Source organism: Microtus oregoni, unplaced genomic scaffold (assembly GCF_018167655.1).
Source record: "Microtus oregoni isolate MIOR12 unplaced genomic scaffold, Mior012 000001F_ref0000356, whole genome shotgun sequence".
NCBI lineage: Eukaryota > Metazoa > Chordata > Mammalia > Rodentia > Cricetidae > Microtus > Microtus oregoni.
In genome coordinates, this window is record NW_024543060.1 from 3,508,859 (window position 1) to 3,535,912 (window position 27,054).

Sequence of the window (27,054 nt, forward strand, 5' to 3'; positions counted from 1 at the left end):
CTTGGGATGTGTGAATCCTAACGTTTGGAGAAATGGGGAAGAAGAAATACCATAGATGCCAATGTACACTCTGGGGGAACTGTTCTACCTTCAGTGGGTAGGAAATGAGAAACCTTCCATCCCACCATGGGAAGACTCTTTCTAGAGTAGTGAGTACCGTGTTGCTAGTTGTATTCAAGCAGAGACACCGCTGAAGGAACCAGACCCAGAGGCCCTGACTGCTGAGGCTTGCAAGAGTATCCGTGGTCTGGGATAGCAGGACAGCTGGGGGAGAGGGCCTACCCTACTTGCCTTCTCTCTTTCTCTCTCTGGCCAGGGGGCCTCCAGACCCTGCAGTCTGTGAGCTGTGCCTTGGCATTTGGCTGTTTGCACTGTAGATCCCCTTGCTGATGGAGCTCCTGAGCCCTAACTGGTTGGCTGTGGGATAGCTCCGCCCCTCTCTGTGCCATTCATGCTGAGGGTATTTAGGCATATGCTAAGGCTGCTACCATCTCCTCGCTGGTTCAGGTTCCTGCCATCTTGGCAGGCGTGCTGGCTTAGGGCGGGCTTGGAAAGCAGCCTGGGCTACTGGGGAAGGCAGCATACAACTTGAGCTCAGCCATGGAGACTTAGGATGTGGGACGGTTCCTTTCCAGCTGTGTTTCTTTATCTGTAAGATGGAAATAAGAACCAGCTGTGCTCAGGGAGCACCTCAGAGGCACGTGTCTTCCCAGGAATCTTCCAAGGTAACTCGGGCAGACAGCTTTTGTTTATTTGTGTTTTGTTGAGGCAGGGTCTCTCTCTGTAGCACTGGCTGACCTGAAACTCACTAGCTAGTTCAGTCTGACCTTGAGCTTGTCGCCATTCTCCTGTTTCTACTCTGCCTCAGTTCTGGGACAACAGGCGTGTGACAGCATGTCCCATAGACTGTAGTAGGAGGCTGCTTGTTCATTTCCCGTCCACCCAGACTCCCTAAATAATCACACAGAAATCTGTATTTAATTGCAATACTGCTTGGCCAATAGCTTAAGCGTATTTTTAGCTAGCTCTTATATCTTAAATTAACCCATTTCTATTAATCTGTGTATCGCCACGTGGCTGTGGTTTACTGGTTAAAGTTCTGTGTGGCGCCTGTCTCCTCTGGTATCTCTTTGACTCTGCCTTCTTTCTTCCAGCATTCAGTTCAGTTTTCCCGCCCAGCTCTATTCTGCTGAGCCACTGGCCGGAACAGCTTTATTCATTAACCAATTAAAGCAACACATATACAAAAGGACCTCACACACCATTACTTTGCTATCTTAAGTGCCATGCTATAACACTTAGCGGGAGTGCTGGGGCTCTACACTCTGTAGATGGGTGGGAGATGCCAGCCACCGAAGCCATAGGGTCCGGTCCCCTTGTTTTTCACACAGGAAGATGAAGCACAGGAAAGGAAGCTGCCCAAGGTCACAGCAACCAGCATGCACACAAAGGACTTTTATGCTTCTTGCTGCCCTGAGACAACTGTCGTGGCACGCAGAGACCTCCGCACACCATGCCTTGCCCGTGGAGTTTCCACCCTCACCTCCCAATTCCACAATTTGTGCCAGGGAAGATGGTTCATCAGGTGAAGGTGCTCGATGTGCAAGCCTGGAGGCCCGAGTTCAATCCTCCAGACCCACCTAAAGGGACTGCACACATTGTCCTTTGTTCTACATCAGTGTGCCGTGGAAAGCATGTGCCCCCTGCAACCCACACAAATAAATAAGCACGGATAACTCCAGACCAATGTATGACAGAAAGAGTTAAGAGAGACAAAAGAATCTAAGAAGTAGGAGACGTGCTGAAACATTGATTTTCCTTTAAACAAACATTTAGTCTCAGATACAGTTCGATGCCTTTCTATCTCAACTGTCACAACTTCCTGCTAGCTTCTTCTTCCAGTCTCTCTCAGTTGTGGGCTCTGCTCACATCCAGCCCTGGGGAGATGGCACAGTGGGTCACAGGGCTTGCTGTGCAGGCACGAGGACCTGAACTCCATCTCTAGCACTCAAGTAAAAAGCTGGACATGCCACATGCACTGGTGACATTGGTGCCCTGCAGGGTGGGGACAAGAGGATCACTGAGCTTAGTGGCCTTCAGCCTAGCTCCGGGTGAATGAGAGACTCTGTCTCAAGTGAATGAGAGGCACAGTGATGAATCCAAGCATCCTCTGGTTGTTCACACAGCAGAGTGACCTCCTCTGCTCTCTGTGTGCACATGTCACACATGAGTGCACACTGCAGACACTTGAACCTTAGCTTCACCTTGGCTTAACATATAGCGAGCATCTGAACCACCCAGTAAGGCCAGAGCCCATCCCTTCCCACCATCCCGCTGAGATGAGCCTTTCTTCCTCTGGTGGGGACAAAGAGTGCCACACAAGAAAACTCAGTTTCCCCTTCTCTGTCTTCCCAGGCAAACTTCTCCTCCTAGAGGATGAAGCTCCTGTACTGGTCTACAGGGAGAGAAAGGCTGGGGCCTGGCTCTTGGCTGCAACACCCATGGAATACTTCAGTTCCTTCCTCCTCGAGTTCTTCCTCGGGAAGAAAATGCTTCTAGACTCTTTCTCGTCTGGTTCATATAGGTGCTAGCTCAAATCCTTTTATGTTCAGGACAAAAAATATGTGTTGCTATAACAAAACACCCAGGGCTGAAAATTTACAATAGAGATTTATTTTTGGAGGCTTGGTGTCCAGAACATGGTGCTAATACATGATGGAGGGCTTATCTATCTATCTATCTATCTATCTATCTATCTATCTATCATTTATCTATCTACCTATCTATCTATATCTATCTATCTATCATCTATCTGTGTCTATCTATCTGTCTATCATCTATCTATCATCTATCTGTCTATCATCTATCTATCTATATCTGTCTATCTATTTATCATCTATCTGTCTATCTATCATCTATCTATCTATCTATCTATCATCTATCTGTCTGAGGACAGATGCATTAAGAATCAGAACAGACTCAGTCCCCCCCACCCCGTTCCTTCATGAAGCCAGAGGGTCATGTAAACAAGTGATAAATATTTTATTTTCTCTTAGGGAGTGATAGGAGCCCGAAAGAGAGCAACGAAGCCAGGAAGAAAGCTGGGAAAGGCAGCAGAACTTCATGCTGCTCTTAGTGGGGTGGTGTTGGAAGCTCCATGAGGTTACCAGGTCACCTTGCAGCCAAGAAGTGCAAGAGACAGAGCTTCAGTAAACACAGGGAAAACGTGTTGAGGAGTTTAGGAGGATCCAGGGTCGAGGCTCAAGGTCAAGGGGGCTTCCAGTATGTGAAATGAAATTGAGGGCAGTGGGGATTGCCAGAGTGTCCCTGTACTCTGGCCATCTCTTATGCTGAGGAGGAGGAGGAAGGGGGGAAGGTCTTCAAGATGGGGACTGTGGTGCTCCTCACTGTGAGGCCAGATAGATGCACACACCAGAAGCAGGAATTCTGAGCCTCGTCACACAATCCAGGAGACTGCAGCACAGTGAGCCTCTGCAGAGTCATCCCACCCTGAAGATTCCACAGAAGCACTGCCATGCCCTGGGGCAAGAGCTTCCCTGCTTGCTCCCTGGGTGGTCTGGAGACTCTCACCTAGAGGAAAGGTGCTGTCCCTGTGAGCACCAAGCATTGACCTTGGTTCGCCTGTCCTTGTGGAGCTGTGTCCCTCAGAGGGTCCTTCTATCAGTCCCTCTCAGCGGTCCTTTGCAAACACTGCTAACCCTTTCTATCCCCACTTCTACTCTTGATACCAAAGAAGCACCCAATGCAATGGCTGATGTTGGTACTATGCCATCAAAGGCACACTGGTTCTTGGTGTCAAGGACTTAGGGCCCAGAGCAAAAAATGGTTCTCAGCACGCAGCCTCCTTCTAAGTCATGCTCCTATCGTTCTGTATCAGGAGTAATGTTCTCTGTAGGCACTTGCAGAGGACACCCCGGGAATTAAGACTTCTCAGTACTAGGCTCAGGGTACTGCGATGGGCAAAGCAGAGGTCTCTACTCTCTAAGGGCTCACATTCTGTTGGAGACAGGCAAAAATAACTAGGTACATGAATATAACTTCAAGAACATATGGAAGATATATATATACACATATGAAGACAGCATATGTTTGTACTCTTCATAAGCATTCTACATATATTTGGTTCATATATTTATGCATGTTATATATACATGTGCGTGTGTATGTATATAGAAATAGTATGTGTATATATACGCACAGTTATATAAAAGGAAAGAGTCATTACTCATTGCATATTCAAAGTCTGTATTTTTACCCCGGCTCGCAGAAGATAAATTAAGTCTTAGTTGCTTCTTTGCCCAAGGTATGGGCTATGCCCACACTAGATATCTTGTGGCAGAACCCATGTTCCTTCCAGGACATCTCTCAGACTCCATTCCAATGCCATCATGTTTGGTAGCCGCAGGGGATCGGGTGTGGTCTAGTTGTTCTTTGCCCAGTGAGAAGGGGCTTGATAGACTCCTTGGGGAGGGCAGAAGAGGGCCTACTTCCTGAGTTCCAGCCAAGCAGATCCAGGCTCCCACAAGCCTTGACCGTGCAGCTGAGTAGCTGACATTTGTTCTAGAGTCCCCGAGGCTCGCCCTCATCTGCTGGCTGTGGAGGCGGTATTTTGATATCTCTGACGTCTTAGGAGGGAGAGCCCAGGGAAACATAAGGTGTAGCTAGCTCTTCCGCTGGATGCTTCAAATGCTGTTATTTGACCTTCAAGCTCCTTGAGATGAGAGCTGCTCCCTCCCTGGGTTGCACCATGTTCCCAGGGTGGCCTTTGGGGCAACTCAATGAGCCCCAATGGCCAGAAGAGCTTCATAGGGGTTCCCACCTTCTCTGGTTTAGCCATAGGAGAAATGCAATGGAGGGTCCGTGCCTGAGACAGGGCAATGGCTCTTTCCCAGTTGTTGGCCTGTTTCCTGTGACAAAACACCTGACAAAGGCAGCTTGAGGAAGGAAGGGATGACTCTGTCTCTCAGTGTAAGGGTAGAGTCCAGCATGGTGGGGAAGGCGGGGTGGCAGAGGTGTTGAGTCATTGCATCTGCTGCCAGGTTCAGAGAGAGGAATACTGATGCTCAACCCATTTTCTCCTTCTCATTCAGTCTGGGACCCCAGACTATAACACGCTGCTGCTTACTGAGGATGGGCCTTCCCATTTCAATTAGCAGCATCTAGAAACTCACAGACACGCACAGTGACCTGCTTCAGTGCTGATTTTAAGTCTCAGCAAGTGGGTAACCAGTATTACTATCAAAGGAAAAAGAAGGAAAAAAAGGAAAATCACTAGGCATGGTGGTCCACGCCTTTAATCCCAGCACTGGGGAGGCAGAGGCAGGTAGATCTCTCAGTTCAAAGCCAGTCTGGTCTACATAATGAGTTCCAGGACAGCCAGAGCTACATAGAGAAACCCTGTCTCAAAAAACAAAACAAAACCAAATTACCATCAGAGGATTCTGCGTTCTTTATCAGCACCAAGAGACGATTTCTAGTGTCCTGGTGTTCCTGTGTCCATACTCATGGGCCTTTTACAGAGTGACACCCATCTCTGGTGTCAGGGGCCATGATAGGAGGTGGGGCCTCAGTGTAATTAGATCTAGGAGCACACGATTCTTCATCGCGGTTGCTTTCTTCACTGCAAGGTGTTTGGCAGCCTCCCCAGCCTCCATCTACCTGTATCCTGAGTTATAAGAACCAAAAGTATCCTCTCAGACACTACCTGACACACAGTATGGCTATTACAGGGTGATGCTAAATGCTGGCTGCGTATTATGTACCACGAGGTCTGCCGCCTAACCTTGAACCTAGAGTTGTCATATTTCATGCAGAATGGGCTTTGCTGATTCCATAAAGAACTCTGAACTGAAAAGATGAAGCTGACCACCCGGTTGTACCTGATAGGAGGGAGGCAGACCAACTGGACAGAGGGTAATGTGTCTGTGAAATATGAAAGTCTCGAAGACGACGCTGAAGACAGAGAAAGGAGCCACCAGCCAAGGGATATGGGCAGCTCCGGAAGTTGAGAGGCAAGGAAGCAGATTCTCCCTGGAGACTCCAGCTGGCTCTCAGCCCTGCCAATGCTTCAGAAATCAGAGCCTGACCTCCAGAACTGCGCCGAGAGAAATGTGCCTGTTTCCCGCCAGTGCACATGTGGTCTTTGTTCGGTCAGTCACAGGAAACTGAAATCATGGGGAAGGTGGATTTAGATAAGACAACTGTGCCCACTGGCCTGGGAGAATTCCAGGTGCCCGTTCACAGCCTTGCTATAGCCAGGGAATCAGTGGCTTTGTTATCAGAACTTGCGTTTCTGGCATTGCTTACGGAACAGCATGTGTGAGGCATTTGCTCAAGAATCGTGTTGGGCAACCACTCTGCTGACACAGAGTCTGTAGGAGTAGAGAAGACAGCTTTTCTCCACTCCAGAGTAAAATTTAGGGGCTGGAGAGATGGCTCAGCGGTTAAGAACACTGATTACTCTTCCAGAGGACCCAGGTTCAATTCCCAGCAGCCACATGGCAGCTCACAACTGTCTGTAACCCCAGTTCCAGGGGACCTGACACCCATGGCAAAACACCAGTGCACATAATGATGATGATGTAAAAGTCAGGAGTTGGTGGGATGGCCCAGCAAGTCATATTTGAGCTCTAGAACCTATATTTTAAAAAAAAAATTCCAGGCACAGTAGTACCTGCCTGTAAACCGCAGTACTGGGGAGGCAGAAATGGGAAGATTCCTGGAGCTCACTGGCCAGCCAGTCTGGCTGAATGAAGAGCTCAAGGCTCAATGACAGATCCTGTGTTAAAAACTAAGGTGGAAAGTGACTGAAAATGATGCTCAAGTTTCAACTCCAAACCGCCACATGCATATATACACCCATGCATGTGTATTCATATATGTACACATGCACACATGACCATACACACACACACAGGCACATGGAGATCATAAGTCAGTTCTTTCAGAAGGGAAACACAGATCAGGGATGGACTGGGGCCGACAGTCTGCAGAAAGTGGTTTTGAAGTAGAAGCAACGGAGGAGCAAATGTTTGGAGTGCTGTGGCAAGGCCAGAAGTGTTTCCCACTGTGCATCCCAGGGCATGTGTAGGGTGTTCAAGGAGGAAGCAATGCCCGGGCTGAGCTCTGAGAATAAGCAGGAGGTGGGCCAGCAGAGAAAGCAGGGAAGAATCTATCTAGGCCGAGGCAGCAGCAAGCCCTCAAGACAGAATGGCACATTCATGCAGCTTATGTGTCTGTTTGAATGCACTCGTGGGCATCCAGCTTTTCTCTGTGCTGGCTGCTAAGCCCAGCCCTGTTACTGCTGTTTTCCTTCCACTCTTAAAGCAGTGCCCTCAAGGAGAGCTGTCAGTCAGCATGGACTTCTCACAGTTGAGGGGGTGGGCTTGAGCCCAGCATCTCTTTGGACAGTAGGGGCAGCTCTTGGCTGACTCTGGGGCTCATGTCAGAAGCATGCTGCCTTCCTGCCTCAGAGAGCAGCTTGGCTCACCAAGTTCTGAGCCCGGCCCATGGGGATGAAAACTACTGAATGTTCTTTGGATTGTAGCCCAAAGGCAACTGGGACTTAGGTGTTAAGTGCCCCAGACTTGCATCCTGTCTGACCAACTGGTCGGTGAACTATCTTAAGGGATCTATTTTATTATGATCCAAATATGGCATCAGGAGAGAATGGCAACTGAAAACCGTTACTGGGGCTGGGGAGCTGACTCGGCTGGTAAAATGCCTGTCCTGCAAGCTTGAGGACTTGAGTTTACCTGGCACTCATGGTCAAAGTCTCCCATGGTGGCTCATGCCTGTGCTCCCAGAACTGGGGAAACAGATAGGAGGACCCCCAGGGCTTGCTTGTCAGCCAGCCTCACCAACAATAAATAAGCGATTGAGGAAGACACCTGAAAGGAGCCTCTGGTGTCCACACACATATGGACCCCCATGCATATGGACTCCCACACACATGGTCCCCCACACATAAGGACCCACACACATGTACATTCATGAACACACATACACATATGGACCCCCCACATGGACCCACACACATATGGACCCACACACATATACACTTATGAACACACATACTCACAACAAAAGGGTTTGTAATTCCAAGATCCAGAAAGAGAAACTCGTTGTACCCAGGGGCTTGTAGTACAGGCAGCCTTGTGCCAAACAGGAGGCAGAGACTGAAGGAGGCAGGAAGGGAGAAGGTTGTCAAGGTTGTTACTGTGGCTTCCACAGGAACAGCAGGCAGGTAGGCAGTTCAGGGATGGCTGCTGTGAACCATAGGGATCATGTGTGTTCCCCTAGCCAGAGGGCGATGTTTACCCCTGGCCTGGGGTGATAAGAGCAGGTGGCAGAAGGACCAGACGGTGGCAGCCCCTGGAAGAGGCGGGCTTTTATGCTGAGATGTGAAAGCATTGCTCATAGGCAAAGTCTGCTCTCTCTAGGAATTACCCTGACTTCTCCAGGGACAGCAAGGCCACAAATGTCAAAGCATCAGATCAAAGGTCTGCCGAGCCCAGAAACCATGAGCAGTTCCTTTACCTCTCTGAGCATGCGATAGTCTGTGAAATGGAGACACTAACAGGCAGTTAGGGTTTATTGTTCAGAATGGGTGAAATAACGCAGGGTTTGGCATAGCACCCGATGCTCTGGAAGCCTTCAGTATCGGTGGTACCCTTACTCTTTCTTCTGTTTCCAAGCCGTTCTTCCTGAAATACGAAGACACAGGTTGGGGCTTCCTGGGAGCACCCCTTCCCACAGTTAAGACAAGGAGGAGATTGTGAAGGCTGAGTGGATAAAAGTCCTTTTCCAGGGCACATACTACAGAATCTGAAGCTAGCTGGGGACCCTTGCATGTAAAAAAGCACCCAGACAGATTTTGTTCGTAATTCTAGAGAAATCTCTCAAGGTTCGGCCCTGTGCTTGGGAGCTAACCTTTACCCCCAAACAAAGCAGCAAAGGAGATTCAGCATCTGTGTATGGTGGGATAGAGAATAAATGGGAAAAGAGGAAGGCATGGGGGGGGAAGCAGTTGAAGGTTGTGTTCTAAATGCAGTGATTGGGGGCCAAAAAGGTGATCTCTGATAAAGGTCTCAGTGAGGTGACATTTGGCTACACACGTGTGAATACTGGCGAGGAGAACCTCAAATGGAGACAATTCCCTGGGGTGAAGTGATCCTGGAGGGGTTGGCATGGGTGGACCCCTGAGAGGACAGAGGGGCTTACGGAGGCTTCCCTACCATCGGGACCTCTATCTGAGCCTTCTGGAGATGGACCACTGAGAGGTGCAGGCAGGGGGCTGGCAGGTGCATGTGTAACTCTTGAGGCAGCCTAGATTGAGTGGAGCCTTGAAGGTCCATCTAAAGACCACAGCTGTACTGGAGGGATGTGGCCCATCAGTCACAGCAGCATCTAAGGATCACAGCTGTACTGGAAGGATGTGGCCCATCAGTCACAGCAGCATCTAAGGACCACAGCTGTACTGGAGGGATGTGGCCCATCAGACACAGCAGGCTAACCATGTAGTGGTTTGGAAGCCTAAGCAATTCCATGGCTTCAAGGACCTATGATTCATTTCTCCTTGCTGGCTGTGGGCTGTAGGTCTCCGGGGAGTGGCCACTGGCTATTCTGGAGTATCTGTGGGGACAAAGTCCATGTGGGCCACAAGTTTATTTCCTGCTCTACACGAGGGTAGTGAGTAAGCCATGAAAGCTCATTGCTGGGAACTTGTCATAGCTAAGCACAAAGCATTTGACAGTCTCTGGCCTGATCTTTGGCATGCACCAAGTGGCCAGGCTCTGAGTGAGAAGAAACCTTGGCTATTCGCAGGTCTAGCTAGGCAGTTTCCTGGGGCCTTGAGACCCCCCTGTGAGCTTGTGTTGCCCAGGGAAACATTGGTCTTTGGGTTGACCTCAGGGATGGAAATCTTCCCAGGGAGCTGTTGCAGGGCAATGAGCACACTGTAGCCTCAGATTAATCACCTGGTGGGACAGTGACCACAAGGATTCCACGAGGGTCACTGCTCTCTTTGTGGTCTGGGTATTAGTCTCCTAAGGAAAGCTGATGGGGCTTTAAGAGCCTCCCATTTGGTTCCTACAGGGCCTGCATTTTCTCCTACTCCAGCGAGAGTCAAATCTCCATGCCCACGTTTCCACCACTCATTCAGCCCTCACGAAGACCAGCAGTGTCCAGGAGCTTTAAGGCATGGGTCACTTTCAAGGTCTAATTCTGTGTCTAGGCTCCTGCGAGGTGCATGATTTGGAAGATTTTTCTTAAATTTCTTTATTTAAAAAATGAATTAAGGGGCTGGAGATATTGCTCAGTGATTACAGCACTGGTTACTCTTGGAGAGGACCTGGGTTGGGTCCCCAGCACCCATACTACCCATAACTGCATTATAAGGGTTCTAGTGCCCCCTTCCGGCCTCCGCAGGTATCTGCACACACATGGTACATACAGACAAGCAGACACACACACACACACACACACACACACACACACACAAAATAAAAGTGAATTAAATAGAAAACCACACTAGTTTACCAGAGTCACCATCATGGAGTCCCACAGGCTGAACAGCACAGCAAAAATGGTCTTCTCATGGTTCAAGAGACGGGAAATCTGGATCAACATGTCACCGGATGCCTTCTCTTGAGGCCTCTCTCTTTAGATTACAGGCAGTGCCTCTGCCAGGTCCTCATGTGGTCCTTCTCGGTGTCTGTGCATCCCTAGCATCTCTCTGTGTCCTCCTCTTCTATGAGGATGCTAATCAGGCTGAATTAGGGACACCTCTATCATCTCGCTTGGCCTTAAACTGCTCTGTAAAACCCCTCTCAGTTGGTCTGGACGGGGTGGCAAATGTCTGAAATCCCAGCACTCAAGGGCCTGAAATAGGACGGCTGTGAGTTTGAGGCCAACCTGGGTGGCAGGATGAGGCCCTGTCTGAGAAACAGCAACGAAAACCCATCTCCACATCCCTAGGTGCTAGGGGTGAGGACTTCAACACAAAGATCTAGGGAAGACCCAGTTCAGCCCATGACCAGCACAGCCTCAACATGGTCCTTCTAATAAGACTGTGACCTGAATGGTGGTGTTCTCCCAGACAGCTGGGCATTGGCCAGAAGTATTATAGCACAGGGGAAGCCCCTCTTCTGTCCTGGCTTGTCATCCCCTACATCATCTAACTACGTCCAGCTAATGGCTCGCCATCAAACTGTTGAACTAATGATTTCGTGAATTGGAGAAGCCACAAGCTTTATCCAAAGAAAAGATGCAGGCGTGGTCTGGCCAAGCCAGGAACATTTACTCCATCAATTGACAACGATATATCTTTGGGGATAGGTTGAAAATAGGTCTATCTGTTACCTGTACCATTGGCTCTTAAGTCCATGGAGGATAAAGGTCACATCTGGTGAACATCCAGAGAGAGAAACCCATTTCCTGCATGGAGTCTTATGAGCCTGGCTTTTCTCAGCTCTTCAGTGAAATGGACTAGGGCCTTTGGCCACCACCAACTTTGGATGAAAGACGTGCTGGAGCCTTGAATAGAGCGGGGAGTGGGGTGGGGTTATGGTAATGTGGTGAACTAGAAAGTGGTGGGAGTGAGGGTTTGGACACCCCCAGGCCACCCTCCCCCCTCTACAGTTCCTGCTCTGTGTGGGTATGAGGCCATCTCCACACCCTACACCTGCCTGTCACTCCCACTCCCGGGCTCTGGCATGCCTTTTGACTTAGGGGTCCATTTGTACTTCCAAAGTACCTGTCATTCCAGGCCCCCAAGGAGTCCATGGCTAGGAAGTAGAACAGGTTCTGCCATTGAAACAGGCCAATGACCTTCATTACAAATGGCCTTGGGAACGTAAAAGACCCCAGCTGTCAGAAGGACAAGATGGAGAAGAGACAGCATCAGCTAGCAGCCACAGATAGCTGGAGGAACGCTATCCTAGATTGCATGGTCACTGGTCCTCGGGGTAAGCTTGGGCAAGGCTTGCTGGGGGATGAGCAGGTTGAGAAGCGTGTATGAGGACCTCTCTTCCATAAGCCATGTGGCAATTCCAGACTTCACCAAGTGAAAACTAGCTGAGGTTGTGAGAGGAAACCATGACTGCCTGCCATTGTTCAGCCCTCCCCGTGGTTTTGCTCCTCTGTCCCCCATAACCATTTCCTGCGCCTTCATTATAAGCCAGTGATAATGCCGTGGGATGTTTTTTAGAACGTCTGCACCATGCCCTGCTGGGAAAACCCAGAAGCCCCATCGCAGAACCAGCAACTTTAGTGCCACAAAGGGTGAGACAAGAACAAAGCCTCAGGTCCCAGCCCTTGGGAGGCAGAGACAGAGGCAGGATCTCTGAGTTCCTACCTGGAATGAGTTCCAGGACAGCCAATGCTAAACAGAGAAACAACTGTCTTGAAAAAAACAAAAGAAGAAAGCCCCAGAACCACAGCGGTGAATGAGGAGGAGGCAAGGAGGCGGAGCATGGTGTTGGGCTGCGGCTGCTGAGCAGACACACGGAAAGCCCTGTACTCAGAAGGCAGACAGTGTCACCACACACAGAATGGTAAAACCGGAACTGTGAAGGCCAAAGGCTGTCCTGCTCTGGTACCCCCAGCACTGTTCAAATCAGGCTTAGAATGGAAGCGAAAGCTCAGCTGGAGTTTCCTGCTCTATAAGCTCAGCACTCTTGCTCTCCCGAGTGGAAAATGATAGGGCAGTGATCGTTCCCATTGTGTTAGGAGGAACCCCAGATCAAGCCTTCCTCCTACTTCATTTTCATAAAACTCCTTTCTGACAGCCAAGTCGTGACAATTCCCAGTAGGTGCTTAAAGATTAGCACCAAGAAATGAATTCCACCTTGGGGATGGTGGTACACCCCTTTAATCCCAGCACTCAGGAGGCAGAGTCAGGCGGATCTGTGTGAGTTCGAGACCAGCCTGGTCTACAGAGCTAGTTCCAAGACAGTTAGGAAACACAGAGAAACCCCGGATAGAGAGAGAGAGAGAATGAGAATGAATGAGTTCAAAGCTGGGCATGGTGACACATTTCTTTAATCTCAGCACTTAGGAAACAGAGGCAGGTGAATCTCTGTGAGTTTGAGGCCAAGCTGGTCTACAAAAACGAGAACAAGTTCAAACAGCCAGGACTGTTACACAAAGAAACTTTGTCTTAAACAAAAAGAAAGGAAGGGAGGGAGAGGGAGAGAAGGAGAGAGAGAGAGAACGAAGAGAGAGGGGGGAGAGAGAGAGAGTTGGAGCTGGGAAGATGGTTAAGCCAAACAAGTGTTTACCATGCAATCATGAGGATATCAATTTGATCCTCAGCATCACATAAAAAGCCTTGTAATCCCGGTATTGAGGTGTAAAGACAAGGGCATCCCTGAAGGTCACTAGCTAGCCAGCCTAGCCTTCTAGGTAACCTCGGGTCCCAATGAGAGGCCCTGTCTCAGAACATAAAGTGTACAGCTCTTAAGAAATGTCACTCGACATTGACTTCTGGTCTTTACATGCTTGTGCATATATCTATGCATGCCTATACACAGAGAGACATGAATACATGTATACACACACACACACACACACCTGTGCATGCACACAAACAAAAATAAATGAATTCAGTTGTTAGAACTCTGGAGATTGAGGCAGGATGATTCGGAGTTCCAGGCTAACCTGTGCTACAGTAGTGAGTTTGAGACAAACCTAGGCTACTTAGAAACACCCCCAATTCAAGGGGAAAAAAAGGAAGGAAGGAAGGAAGGAAGGAAGGAAGGAAGGAAGACTGGTTAGTCAGGGGGCAATGGAGTCACAAGAATGTTTGAAAGGAATTCCCTGATAGTGTCCCAGGGACTAAGTCTGACACACGATACCATGGTGTGATATCCTGTTCTCTTCCCTCTGGAAACCCACACCCAAGTCAAGTGAATCCTATGAGGACCGGCCATCCCTAGCAGCCAGAAACACAACCTGTCTCTGAATATTTGTACCACAAACCATGTATGGTCTCTGAGAAGCAGACCAGATAGATGCCCTGCGTGTAGGACAAGCAGGCAGGGTATTCAAGTATCCATTATAGAACTTTCCAGAGAGGTTGGATGAAAATCCACTGTCACTGCTCTAAAGATATTTTTTTGAATGGTTTGTGCCTCATCTCCCCTGTTCGTTTTGTGTCTTCGTTGATATGAGCAGCGCACATGCTCCTGGTGGCAGTCAAACATCTATACGTTCAATGTTCTGTGTGCTGCCCACGTGCTGGGTGTGCTGTGGCTCCTGACACACTATTTTACAGTCTGAGACCCAGAGAAGAGGGGAGGAGGGAGATTCGCGCGCCGGGCAGGATCATAATTCTGGAAGCGGCAAGCAGAAGGACTTTGTTTCCTCCTTGAAATCTGAATCCTTATGAAGTAGTGTGTAGGGACCCAAGCGAGGCTCTGAGGCATTTTTCTTGGTCCCTTGAGTACCTGAATCTGACTTTAACACTAGTGGGTAGCACAGAGCTGATTTCGGCTTGGAGGACGTAACAGGAGAGCCGTGCTTGTGAGAATAGACAGTTTGTTAAGGAGACGGTCAATGAGATGGTAGCCGGGCCTCCAGTTGCATTTAGTTCTGAATTTTAGGAAGGATTCCACAAGGGGGCGCTAGACGCTCACTTGGGCTACGCATGAGGATTCAGGGATGATGGAGGAATCCTGGGTAGAGAGGACCTTAGGCAGCCATGCTTGGTGGATGACTACCTGTTCATGGGTGGATTGGATCATAACCAGTAGAGATCATTGCCATTTCGCTTGATTTGTTCACAAACATCAATTATGCAAAGTCAGAATGAAAAATGCTTTAGAGAAATTGGCGTGGTTGCAGGGCTCAGAGACATCCAAGCTCCTAGACTCCTTGAGCGTTGGAGGATTTCCTGGGGGGGGGATGAACCACAGAGGCCCCCAGAAAACATCACCAAACCCACGAGGGGAAGGAGCCCTTCTGAATCAGGGGGTAGTGATTCTAACCTGGGAGACCAGAGGAGAGAGGACAATGGCGAGGGAAGACCTCAAGGGGGCTGCTGGGAGAGCAAGAAGAGTGTGTGCAGAGGTCAGGACAGTGCCACAGATGCCAGCGAGGGGACGGACATCCCACTGCGGCTTTAGATGTCTGGTTAAGGAGAAGGCTGAGTGGGAAAAGGTCCAGAGAAGGGCATTTGGGACCGAGAGTGAGCCGCCCAGAACTCTCACGGAAAGAATGATTGAGGGAGGAGCTTGAGCTAGGGTGGGCCTCCACAAACCCGAGATGACTTCTGCAACAACGACCCTTAAGGTAGACAGCAGAGTGGTCCCCACTCGTTGCAGATGCTCCCTATTTCCCAACTCCAGGCCAAGCAGGGCCTCTCCACTCTGCTCCTGAGCCTCCAGACTCTCAAACTGCAACGGGGTTTCTGAAACCGACTTCAGACACCCACAGTTCTCGGTGTGGGAAACAGCCGGGACTGTGGTCCAGTGCCTGATTTTGTTTCTCTCCCTTTCCTCCTCTAGATTGTATGTGGGCGTCTCCTCGGCCAGGAGTTCCATCCACGGGGTCCACAGTAGATATCCGAGGTGTTAACTGTGTGGGTTTGTGTCTTTTTGGCAGGTGTCTCCTCTGTGACTTCCCTGATGTCCCTGGCTTGGGTGCTAGCCTCCTATCACAAGCTGCTGCGGGACTCCAGGGACGACAAGAAGAGCATGAGTTACAGAGGGGCCCTCATCCACCTCTTCTGGCGCCTCTTCACCATCTCATCCCGAGTTATCTCTTTCGCCCTATTTGCTTCCATCTTCCAGCTGTATTTCGGGATCTTCGTGGTGGTGCATTGGTGCGCCATGGCCTTCTGGATCATCCATGGAGGGACAGACTTCTGCATGTCCAAGTGGGAGGAGATCCTCTTCAACATGGTGGTAGGAATCGTGTACATTTTCTGCTGGTTTAACGTCAAGGAAGGGCGGACTCGATACCGAATGTTCGCATACTATACGATAGTCTTGACCGAGAATGCTGCCTTGACGTTCCTTTGGTATTTTTACAGAAACCCGGAGAACACTGACTCCTATGCCGTGCCAGCACTGTGTTGTGTCTTCGTTAGCTTTGTGGCTGGGATCGCGCTCATGCTCTTATACTATGGCGTGTTGCATCCCATGGGGCCGCGGGCTAAGGTCTTTGCCAGCTCCTGTTGTGCCGAGCTGCTCTGGGGCATCCCTTTGCCCCCCGATGTTGAGCCCATGGCACCTCAGACCCCTGGGTACCGGGGGACCCAGGTCACTCCCACCAGAGCCGTGACGGAACAGCAGGAGGACCTCACGGCTGATACTTGCCTGCCTGTATTCCAAGTGAGACCCATGGGGCCCTCCACCCCATCAGGGCGTCCTTACCACCCAGAAGGGCCCCTGATTAAGATTGACATGCCAAGAAAGAGGTACCCGGCCTGGGATGCGCACTTTGTAGACAGGAGGCTGCGGAGGACTATTAACATCCTGCAGTACGTCACCCCCACCGCAGTGGGCATTCGCTACAGAGATGGGCCTCTGCTTTATGAGCTGCTGCAGTATGAGTCTTCACTCTAGAACACCTTGACCCAGATTGAGAAGGGGACCTTAAGTCTGGTTGCGGTCAATGCCGCCTGCAAGAAATATAACCCTCCCTTCCCCCAATACACAGAACCACCACCACCGCCACCACCACCACACACCGCCACCACCAACACTACAAACAGATCAATGAGTCACATCCCCTTCAGATAAGCTTTCTTTCCAGTCACTATATGTATACAAAGATATTCTCTATGTTTTGTAAGTAAAAACAAAAAGAAAAGCTTTCTTTTGTTTTTTACACATAAGAAACAGTATTGAAAAAAATTAATCCCACACTACAGTTCCTAGGGTGGAGAAGGAGGAGCTCTCTCCTCTCCAAAAGAAACAAAAAAGTTTTCTACTTTACACCAAGTGTAGATCATTGATGGGATTGGTGCTGATTGAGAGAACAAAACTAAACTAAACAAACAAACAGAAACCTTCAACTGCCTTATGCCCTTAGGTGCTGAGTTTCTTTAGGTACTGTCATGTTTCCTCACACAAAACTCTCTGGTGACTGTCACACCAGGAGAGAAAAAAAATTAAATAATCAAACGAAACAAAATCTACCAACAAAACAAACAAATTAAAACAACAAACAGATACCATACCAAAACGATCCTTCCTATCTGATGATTTGTATTGAAAAACAAACAAACAACAAACAAACAAACTGACCAAAAGCAAAGGCATAGAAACCCCTCTCTTTATTCAGTTTCTCCTGCCCCTTTCCCATTTTGCAAAGCCTTCTAGAAGCTACTTGGATCTCCACTGGCCGGAAAAGCTACTGGAAGGCTGACTATGTGCCATTTAAACATTTGCCTAGCAAGAATTGCATTGTTTTTCCCGTGCAAAACAAGAAAAACAAATAAACAAAAAAGGCAAAACAAAAACAAGAATGAAACCCCCAGACACCCAATTTGGTAAATTCTAAAAGCAGATCAAAGGAAATGTCCACAAACACCATCAAAGAGAATCATTAATGATACAACTCAGCATGGTAGCAAAAAGGATGACTTCAATTTAAAGGCACAATACTTAGTCCCTGACTGGTGACAATGATCTCTTCCGTCGTTTTAAGGCTGAGAAGGGCGCGTGTGTGTCACGTGTGACAGTGTGGAAGGCCTCTTCTCTTTCCATTTTTGGTAGGGAGCCTTAAACTGATCCGGAAAGAGTTTTTCTTTTTTCATTTTTCATTTGTGCTTTTGAAAAATAACATAAAGAGGAACACTAGACTATCTATCTCTATATCAAAAAGTCAAATCGTATTAACCAACCCATTTCACAGACTGGTGCTTCTGTCAATGTGGTTGGCTGAGACTCATTCAGCCTGGTGCATTTGGGGTGAGTGAACTGTGTGTGTGTGTGAGAGAGAGAGAGTGTGGGTATGTGTGTGTGTGTGTACACCTGCTGTAAGGTCTTGCCAGAAATACACAAAATTGAAATGAGGCAGATACTGTGGTAGCTGGGAAAGGGAAATGTAAGGGACTGTATGGAAAGGTGGGCAAAGTGGCATCTGAGTGTGGCCATCAACCTGGAGAGCAAGTCCCCACCCAGCAGCAGAAACTGTTCCTCCAGGCCCTGTGGCTTTGGTGAGGACTTGAGACAACTGTTTATTTTTCTCACTATACCAAGGTGAATTTCTGGAGGTGTCACAAGTATGTTTGACCATTTGTAAAATTTTTAATTTGTTTTTGGAAGGTACTGTTCCTTTAAAGAGTATTTCTGTTTTAGGGTATTATTTTGATACCATTCTATCTCACTTGGGCACACATTAAGAAAAATGAAAGAAAAGAAAAAAAGAAAATTAATCATAAAAAGAAAAATATCTCCGCAAAAGATATATATGTGTAAATATATATATATCTATATATACATGCACAGTATTTTTAAGTACATACTGTTAGTCTTTATTGTCTGTGGTTGTGATTGTTTTTTTTTAATTCTGGATGTAACTGTTCAGGGTGCAAGACCTCACACTGAGCTATACTTAAGAGAAGTTCAAAAACTGAGGAATTTTTTATGTTTGCTGAATTTTTTTATATTTTATTTTAAATAACTATTCAAAAAAGCCCCTCCTTGTCACTCCTTCATGGTTTATTCAAATCTTTTTTTTTTCTCCCTTAAACCTTAAAACATGTATTAGTTGTGAAACTAACTGCTCCCTCCTTTGTCCCCCCCCCGTATCTCCTGCATTACGGCAACTTTGCAGGACCCCTAATATGGGGTCTCAGAGGGTCCTACCTGGTCCCTGCTCTGGGAAGCAGGATATAAGCGAGCACACTTGGGCTGAGGTGAAGACCAACTGGGCTGCCTCTGCCAGGCAGGAGCAAGCCAGGGAGAGAGGGACAGCTTGGATCTGTGCATGAAAGCAGTGAACAGAGGGAGCTCCCACAAGACTTGTTCAGGCTGTCTTCAGCACCTGCTGGGGCTCTGTCCCCAAGCTCCAACCCATGCTCTGCTCAGACTGGGGAACTGAAGAGTTCATCTGTGGGGTGGCTGGGCATTCCTCTGGCCAGCTCTGATCCTGACTCTTGGGGTTCTGTGTGGCAGTGGAATAGCTTCAATGCCGCATGAGCCCTCTGGACCCCTGCCACCTTACTTGTCTAGCCTTAGGCATGCTTCCATTCTATCTCTTGCTCTTTGATCCCACCATTGGCTTTAGCCTGCCCTCTCTGCGTGACTGCTCCATCTCTAGCGCACATGCACAAGCACATGTGTCCATGTTTACACAAAGCTTAGAAACTGCGGGTGTTGACTGGGAGCATCCAACGTTGGGAAAACAGGTTCCAGCCTAGGGAAGCCTTAGCCAGGGGAAGTGAGGGAGGAGGAGGTCATGGTGTCTCGCCAGCCCAATGCTGTAGCCTTGGTGACTTTGGGCTCCTTTCCTTCTTTAGTAGCAGCATTCCTGTCCCTCTCTCTACACTCCTCCATCATGCCTTACCTTTCCCAGTAATGCAGTAGAAAATGTACATCTTTGGGCGGTAGCCCGGATGACGACAGAGACAAGAAGAGGGGTGAAAAGTGAGCCAAGAAGCAGAGAGCAAAACAGAAGGGAGCAAAGACTGAACGATCTGTTTCCTCCGGCGGCATGGCCCCCATCATCATTCAGAGCCCCATTTCCTGTCTCCTTTGTTCTTAGGCATTGCTTCCCGTGGATTCTTCTAGAGTCCTTCTCCTTCAGAGGCTATTGGTGGCTGGCTGATTCCCAGGTGTCACCAGTGGACTTCACACATCCTCAGTGTCTTCCTCCCAGATGACGTTGCCACCCCACAGCAGGACCACTGCACCGAGGCAGAGTGTCTGGGCCCCCTGACAACTTTCCCTTTCACGAGTTACCAAATCCATCTAAGTTTTCCCCAGCTGCAACCTATAGTGCTTGCAGAAGAAATCTCTACACGTGTTTCTTTCCCTGGACCTCTTGATGGCAAACAACCAACTCCAAGTATTTAGCTTTGGTAGGTAAGCCTGTTGGTACCTCGTTCTTTCTTTTCATTTTGCCCCCCACACACATAGATTATGCCAATAGACCTCCATATTTCATTTCTCTAAGCACATACAGAACAGTTGTCTTTTTCATATTTCTAAGAAATATGGTCTGATCAGTGGAACAAGAACTGGTTTTGCTGGCATTGTTTCCGCAAGCCTCCCCTCCACCCTTAAAGCTTGGATGGCTCTGCCTTGGGACTCTTCAGGTCCCTTAAGGACATAATGGGGGAAGTTAAGGGGATCTAAGCCCATCAAACCTGCTCCCATTGACTCCATTCGCCCCAGAATTTCTGATTTCCCAAACACAGTCTGTTTCTATAAAGTGTTTCTCTGCTCTTTAAGCTCAGACTTGTCCCAAAAATGGAACCAGGAATGTCAGGATGAATCCCCAAAGCCCAAGTAGATTGGGAGCTGGGAGACAGCAGGCTCTGTCTTCCCAACTGTCCGAATCTCCCAATTCTTTGTCGCTCCTGTGGCCTCTTAGCAGCAGTGACTCCTAGGGTCCCATGGTGGCTAAATGAGGGCGGATCCTCTCTGGTCCCAAGGATAACTGTCCTGGTCATGTGACCTTTCATGCTACTGGCTTCCGACCCAGTACAAACCCAATTCTCAGAAAAACATATGGTATTTTTTTTTTTAAAGCACCAAATCATATTACTTTCTCCATTCCTCCTGCAGCCTGACCTGTTGTCACTGCCAGATGTTTATCTTCCTCTGAGCAGCTCTGGGAAGGTTGGGTGCCCCTTCTTCACTTGCATCTGAGCTCCCTTTGCAGTGCCCCATGTCCCCCAAAAGAAGTCGTGATTTCCTTGTCTATTCCATGCCTCACTGACGGGGTCTTTCATGAACCCTAAGTCTTGATGCTTCTGGACCTGTGAAAAATTCTCTACCTTGAAGCAGAGCAAGATGGCTGCCGTGTGCAGGTTTGGGCCCCTGGTGTAGAGGAGTCTAGGTGAGAATAAGGTTAGGGTGTGACCAATACCCTGCGGTGCTAAGAAGTCTTGATCCGGGTGGTTGTGTATGGTCATCTTGCATCTACTTGCACAGCAACTGACAAATACTAAAATAACCGCATCAGGTCGTTTGAGGCATGGGATACAAATTTGGCATGAAAAGGGAAGAGAGGTCAGTGTAAATCCAAGAGCCCAAGTGGCGATTGAAAAACTGACAGGGAAATCTAAGCATGCTCCAGGGAATCCTGGGAAAGACAATACAGAGGAGAAGGAGAGGACTCTAAGGAGTCAAGCTCTTCCTTCCAGTGCCCAACCAGTCTCCCAGGGAGCAGTTCTAAGCACTGCATATCAAACACCCACTGATTCCTGGACTCCACTCTTCTCAAGACACAAAATCCCTTCCTGCAGGAAGGAAGCTAGGCTTATCCTTTGGTCCTTTCATCAAGGATATGAAGGGGCATTATGGGAGCCTCCTCCGGGTTCAAGTATGTCCTTCCACTATCTCCTCTCCTCAAACAGCTCTGTCCCGGTTTGGGCAGCTTTCCTTTCTCATCTACAGCCCAGCCTCTGGAATGGGCATTGGTGATGATTATCCAGCTGCAGGCTACAGCCTTATTAGCTCTTCAGAGCATCCTAAGTCAACATGTGCCTGTCTCAACTTTGAAATGTATGACAATGTCAAAGGCAAGCCCGTTTTCTTATGGGTTTTCTCTAAGCCTTTCCTTGAGGGAAAGGAAGATGTAGTAACAAAGTCTGCCTCGCCTTTCCCATCTCTGGATGGTCTAAAGGTTTCTGGTTCATACTCCAAATGCTGTAGCTGTTGCTACTGGCTGAATGCCAGAAAATACTGACTTGACCTAGTCCTGGATTTCTCCTCTGCTTACCCGGCTCTTTCTGCCTTGTTCAGCTCCCAGGCATCATCTTCTTTCTCTCGGTACCTTTCTTTGCAGTGACTGGCAGGACACAGCAGGAATGTTCTGGAGCCAAAGGTCTTGAGTGCTATTAATGATGGTTCCAGTGCAGCAGACAGACTGCCTCTGCAGGAGATGCTCCTTCTCCAGGCCAGCACCTGTGCCAGGGGCTAAGAATAGACCACAGGGATGGGAGCAGGTGGGACCTAGGGACACCTGCCCTGGGATGCCCATTGCGTGAAGAAAAATGTGACTGCCCAAGTAGGAGATGCTGTCCTGTTCTGGTTCCCAGCAGGAATCCCTCACCCCCTCCTCACACTGAAGTCAGTCAGCCATCAGTTCCAGCTTTCAGGGAGGCTAGCTTCTGGAACATCACCCTCCACGCCAAAGGAGAAAGGATATTTATGACTTCTCTCTTGGTACAGTGCTGGCTGGTAACCGGGAGAGCACCTGTCTCTAAGTAACCTTTGGCCATCTGTCACTGCGGATACAGACGAGCAGTCCATCCTCGATGTAGCCCTGGGGCCCTCAGGCTTAGACACTCGCTTTAGCTTCACACTTCCTAGGTGCTCTGCCTAAAGCCAGAAAGACCATGAAGGACCACAGGCCGACACAGGGCTCCACTGCGGTCATGGGTGCCACTTCGCCTCTTGGTGCCTTGGTTTCTCCATCATAAAGTGGATGAAGAGCAGATCAGACCACTTCTGCTTTCCCGCCTGCTCAGGGATGCTCTGAAGATTCAGTCAGTACTGTCTGTAGTGAAGGCATCTCATAAGAAGAAGGGTGACCCCACTTCTTGGGGACTAGAAGTATGTAAAAAGGGGAGGTTTCAGGTACACTTGGTACCCAGAAGCCCAGGAGGTGAGCAAGAAGGATGAGAGCCCTGGAGTAGTCAGCTACATCGCAGCATTGCTAACTCGGTACAGTAGCAGCTGGCCAGGGACATCCGGTTACCTGACTTCTGCTAGGCATCTGTCAATCCTTACATCCCACGATGTTAGTTTTTTCCTGAAAGACCAAGGAAGATACAGGGGAGTCTGCTTCTGGGAATGGATGTTCACTGAGGACCTGACAGGCATGAGGTGGGATGAGCAGAGCAAGTCTGGAGATGGTGTGGGGGTGGCCGGAAGCTCTTTGGGAAGTATCTCAAAGCCTTGGGGTTTCCCTTCTCAAATGGACTCATTCCCCTCCAGCTCTCCTGCAGGGGATGGAAAGCTCAGCTGTTCTTTTCCAACACCTGTCTTGCCAGCTACAAATGCTTGGGCACATGGTAGGTCTTCACCACTCCCTGGTGTGCTGTGCTTGGAGCCTGCAGGCCGAGATTCAGGATACGTGGGGCTGGAGAGGAGCATGCAGTTGGTTTTGCCTTTCTTTATCTTTTTCTAAATTTGGATTTTTTTTTCCCCATCACAATTGGAATTGAAAAAGTTAAGTTCAATTTCTTTTCCCGTCCCCCCACCCATTTTTTTTTGTGTTACTATGGATTGACTGTTATAGTTTCAAATGCCAAGATATACTTGGAACAAGCAAACAGACCCATCCTAAGAACCTAACTGTTCTTAGGACCTAACCCAGAGTGGGAGCAGGTGGGAGCCATGGAGGATGTTAGCACTCAGGGGTGCTGCCGTGATACTAATTCTAAATTGGTTCCCAAAACTGTCTTGTAAAACAAAGCTATAGAGAAGTTCCAGTTCCCATGGATCAGTCCACCTGGTCCTGGCCGGGTCTACTCTGCTATAGAAATGCTCACCAAAAATTACAAAAAGCAAGAAAAGTCACTTTCTGAGATGGCCCCAGAGGAACAGAGTGTTCTCAAGGGCAGGTCTTGGGTACCGTTGCCAAATTCTTCTGCCCCTGACCATGGAGCCCTGGTCTGACTCCATTCCCACCTGCTCTGAGTCTGGTCTGCAAGGTTAATGCTATATTCGATGCAGAGGATAAACCAGCCCCACTCTGAAAGTCAGTAATAGCTCCTTCGAGTTTGTCTGAGTGTGTAGCAAGGCCAACCCTGCTGGCCTTATTCCCACAAGGTATTTCAGATGGCGACCAAAAGGAAGGAACACAGAGGACCCCCTGCTGTGCCTGTGTGCTCACCATGCTCATTCTGACTCATGAAAAGATCCTGCAGCGTTTGTGAACAGCAACTCAAAGATGGATGCTTGGCGCCTCGGAGAGCCTCAGTGGATGGTAGGCGAGAGATAAGGAAGAGGCAGGATTCCGGAAGTAAACTGGAGGAAACTGTGTCCAGCTGGTCAGTGCTTCCAGTTCCTTAGGGCAGAAACAGCATTAAGTGTATTCTTTCCAAACACAGAAAACTGATGTTACAGAGTGACGTCTTTAAGCATTTTCCTTGTTTTAACAAAAGGGTCAGAGAAAGCATTTAAATACAAGCATGGTGCTTTCTCATGGACAGATTGTGTCTTTGGTGATGAGACCTGCAGGACTCTGCCCTTTTGCCAGTGTACCCAAGTCAAGTCACTCTGGGGCCAATTTCTCTTTCTGTGCCATGAGAATATTGCTTACCTACCTCACAGGGGTGTTGTGAGGATAAAGCAGTGTAAGGTTTGGTAGCGCACTTCGAGGATAACAGTGTTATGGTTACTAGGTTTGCTCTGTGTTTAATGCCTTTGCTCAGCACTAACGGAGCACTGACTGGGTACACGGTGCCATGCTCTATGTAGGAAAAAAAAGAATCACAGGCTAATTCCTTATTCACTCTCATTTAAGAATATTTTAAATCAGTAACAGAATAGGATGATGGAGTTGTCTCAGTGTGGGGCTATATTATCGTTCTGCTCCCAGAAAGGCCACTCTCCCTTCAGAGGATTTGAAAAGTGGTGCTTTCTGCCCTCTGGCTTCGGTCAGAGAAGGTGTTCCTGAGATGCTTCCTCCGCTTGTAGGGAGAGGAAGGCAGGGATGAGCTCGTGCACCCTGGGACCAGCACTTACTGTTTTGGGTTCTGTTACTTCAATGATTCCTCCTGGGCTCAGTGTGGCAGCAGGCCCTCCTCTCTGTTTAAATACAGAGAGTGAGTCCCCTTGGCCATCCTGGAACAGCTTGGTACTTTTTAGTTTGTTCATTTCCCCGGAAACTCTGGTACTCTGTTTGCTGGAAAATCTTGGCTTCCAAAGACGAGGGTCTTCGCCAGAAAACAAAATGTGCAACTGTCTTGTGCGCGTTTGCATTTTAGTGATGGTGGGGGAGGAGATTTTCAAATCTCGTATAAAAGACCTTGCATAGGACAAAGCCTGTTTAAACTTCTCATTTGCTTTTCCATGTGCATTAAGCTCTTCCCTTCCCAATACACGCTAAGAGCCAAGTGTGTCTTCTAACAAATAGCACATCTAAGCTATGCAGGGAGTACCATGCCACAGGCTCACTTGTTTCTGCAGAGAACCAACAAGTAAAGGTTCCAGCCACAAATCCAGGATCCCTGGAAATACTCCCTGGCCTATTAGTTAGGGGACTCCCAGTGTCTGCAGAGCTGTGTCCCTGAGTCCCCAGAAACTCTCCTGCCACCAGAGAGCCTCCTTAGAACCTGGTGGGAGCATCCTCTTTGTCTTAGACCCAGAATGAAACCACCTATTATTCTTTAAAGTTGTCCTATGATGCCAGTCTTCGAAGAAAGGAAAGGATGGCTGTTTTCCTTGGAGAGAGGAGAAGTGACAGAGAAAGGGAAGGTTACTTGTCTTGGATGAGGACTGGAGAGGTCTGGAGTGCGTTCCCCTAGGCATCTGAGGAGTGCTAGATGACATGTCCTTGTGCTTATAATCCAGGGCCCTTGGCAGGGGTGGCTTCTGTTTCGAGCCTTCTGAACTCCCAGCTGCTTTGCTGCCCTTTCTCAGTGTGGACAGGCAAAAGACCTTCTTCCTGTGCTGCCAGTCCTTATGTATGCCTCCTTCTAGCCAATCTCTCCTCCTTCCCCTCACCCCCGCTGTCCTTCATAACCCCAGAATCACACAGGACTTATTACATCCAAGTGTACTATCTTCAGGCCCTGGAAAAATTGGTAGAACTTCTATGGCCAAACTCAACTGTGAGTAATATTTCCACTATCTCTCCCCATCCACAGAGCGTTTTCTGGAAAAACAAACTTCCAAGAAAACCACTTTCCTGTTAGTATTAAAAAATAATAATAATAACTGTGCCTTCGGGCGTGAGGAAAGCAGTTTGGAGGTGAGTTGTGACAGATGAGAGCTCAGCACTGGAGAGAGAGACAGCCAGAACCACTCTTCCCACTCAGCCCGGGCTTTCTGCTGTTACGAAAAGGATAGCCTTGTTGCAAAAAAAAAAAAAAATGTTAAGAAAAGGAAGGAAAGAAGGAAGAAAAGAGGGAAGGAGAGACAGAGGGAGGGAGAGAGAGAGAGAGAGAGAGAGAGAGAGAGAGAGAGAGACCGAGGGACAGAGAGGGAGGAACAAGAAATTACACTGCTGAGGTCTCCCTGTCATCTTTTGGGGTCATCATGCTGTCACAGTGTTGCTGGTTTGTTTGTTTGTTTGTTGTTGTTGTTCAAAGCAAATGCATATCCCACCCCTACCCCCAAGTTACAGGATTTTCTGGCTCTATGTCTTCCTGATAGTGAGCTCTGGTGCAGGCTTCCTGCCTCACTAACCCACCCTGCTACGCTCTAAGCTTTGCTTGAGCCTTCTGAACTCAACCCTCCATCAGGAGATGAGAATCTCGCTTCCTCAGAATGGTGGAAAGCTGGGGTCATTGTTTCGGACTTGGCAAGCTTTCCTTTTAGAGGCTCTTCTACTAGCTGTCCTCATTTCACCCCACTAATACTCTGGGCACTGCTGCCTAGCTCTTCACAGAGTGAAAGAACTTGAGCTTCTTGGGTAGTTTGGAACCTTGAGTGTACACCATCTGTAATTTTTATGAAGGGCTCACCTCAGTGTGTCCTGCCACACTGACCTCATATCCCCTCTGGACGCTATTGGTTTGAGAAATGGGTTATAGTCATGGTCTTGAATTTCAATGAAGCAAAGTTATAGCTCATCTTGAGATTCCAGGGGTTTACCCCATGGACCAATAAGCAGGTATCTTCTGTCCATGAAGATGAGGACCTTCAACTTGATGGTCCCACCTGCTGCCCATCCCTTCCT

At 48.6% G+C, this 27,054-nt stretch overlaps 1 protein-coding gene across 1 annotated transcript in view; it reads left to right on the forward strand.

Moving 5' to 3' along the window:
• Xkr6 (XK related 6) overlaps window positions 1-16,589 on the forward strand; it is a 202,120-nt gene extending 185,531 nt beyond the window's left edge. The window contains exon 3 of the mRNA XM_041674609.1: window positions 15,625-16,589. Within this exon, the coding sequence (XP_041530543.1) occupies window positions 15,625-16,589 (965 nt within the window). The remainder of the gene's footprint in view (window positions 1-15,624) is intronic.
• Window positions 16,590-27,054: the final 10,465 nt, after the last annotated feature.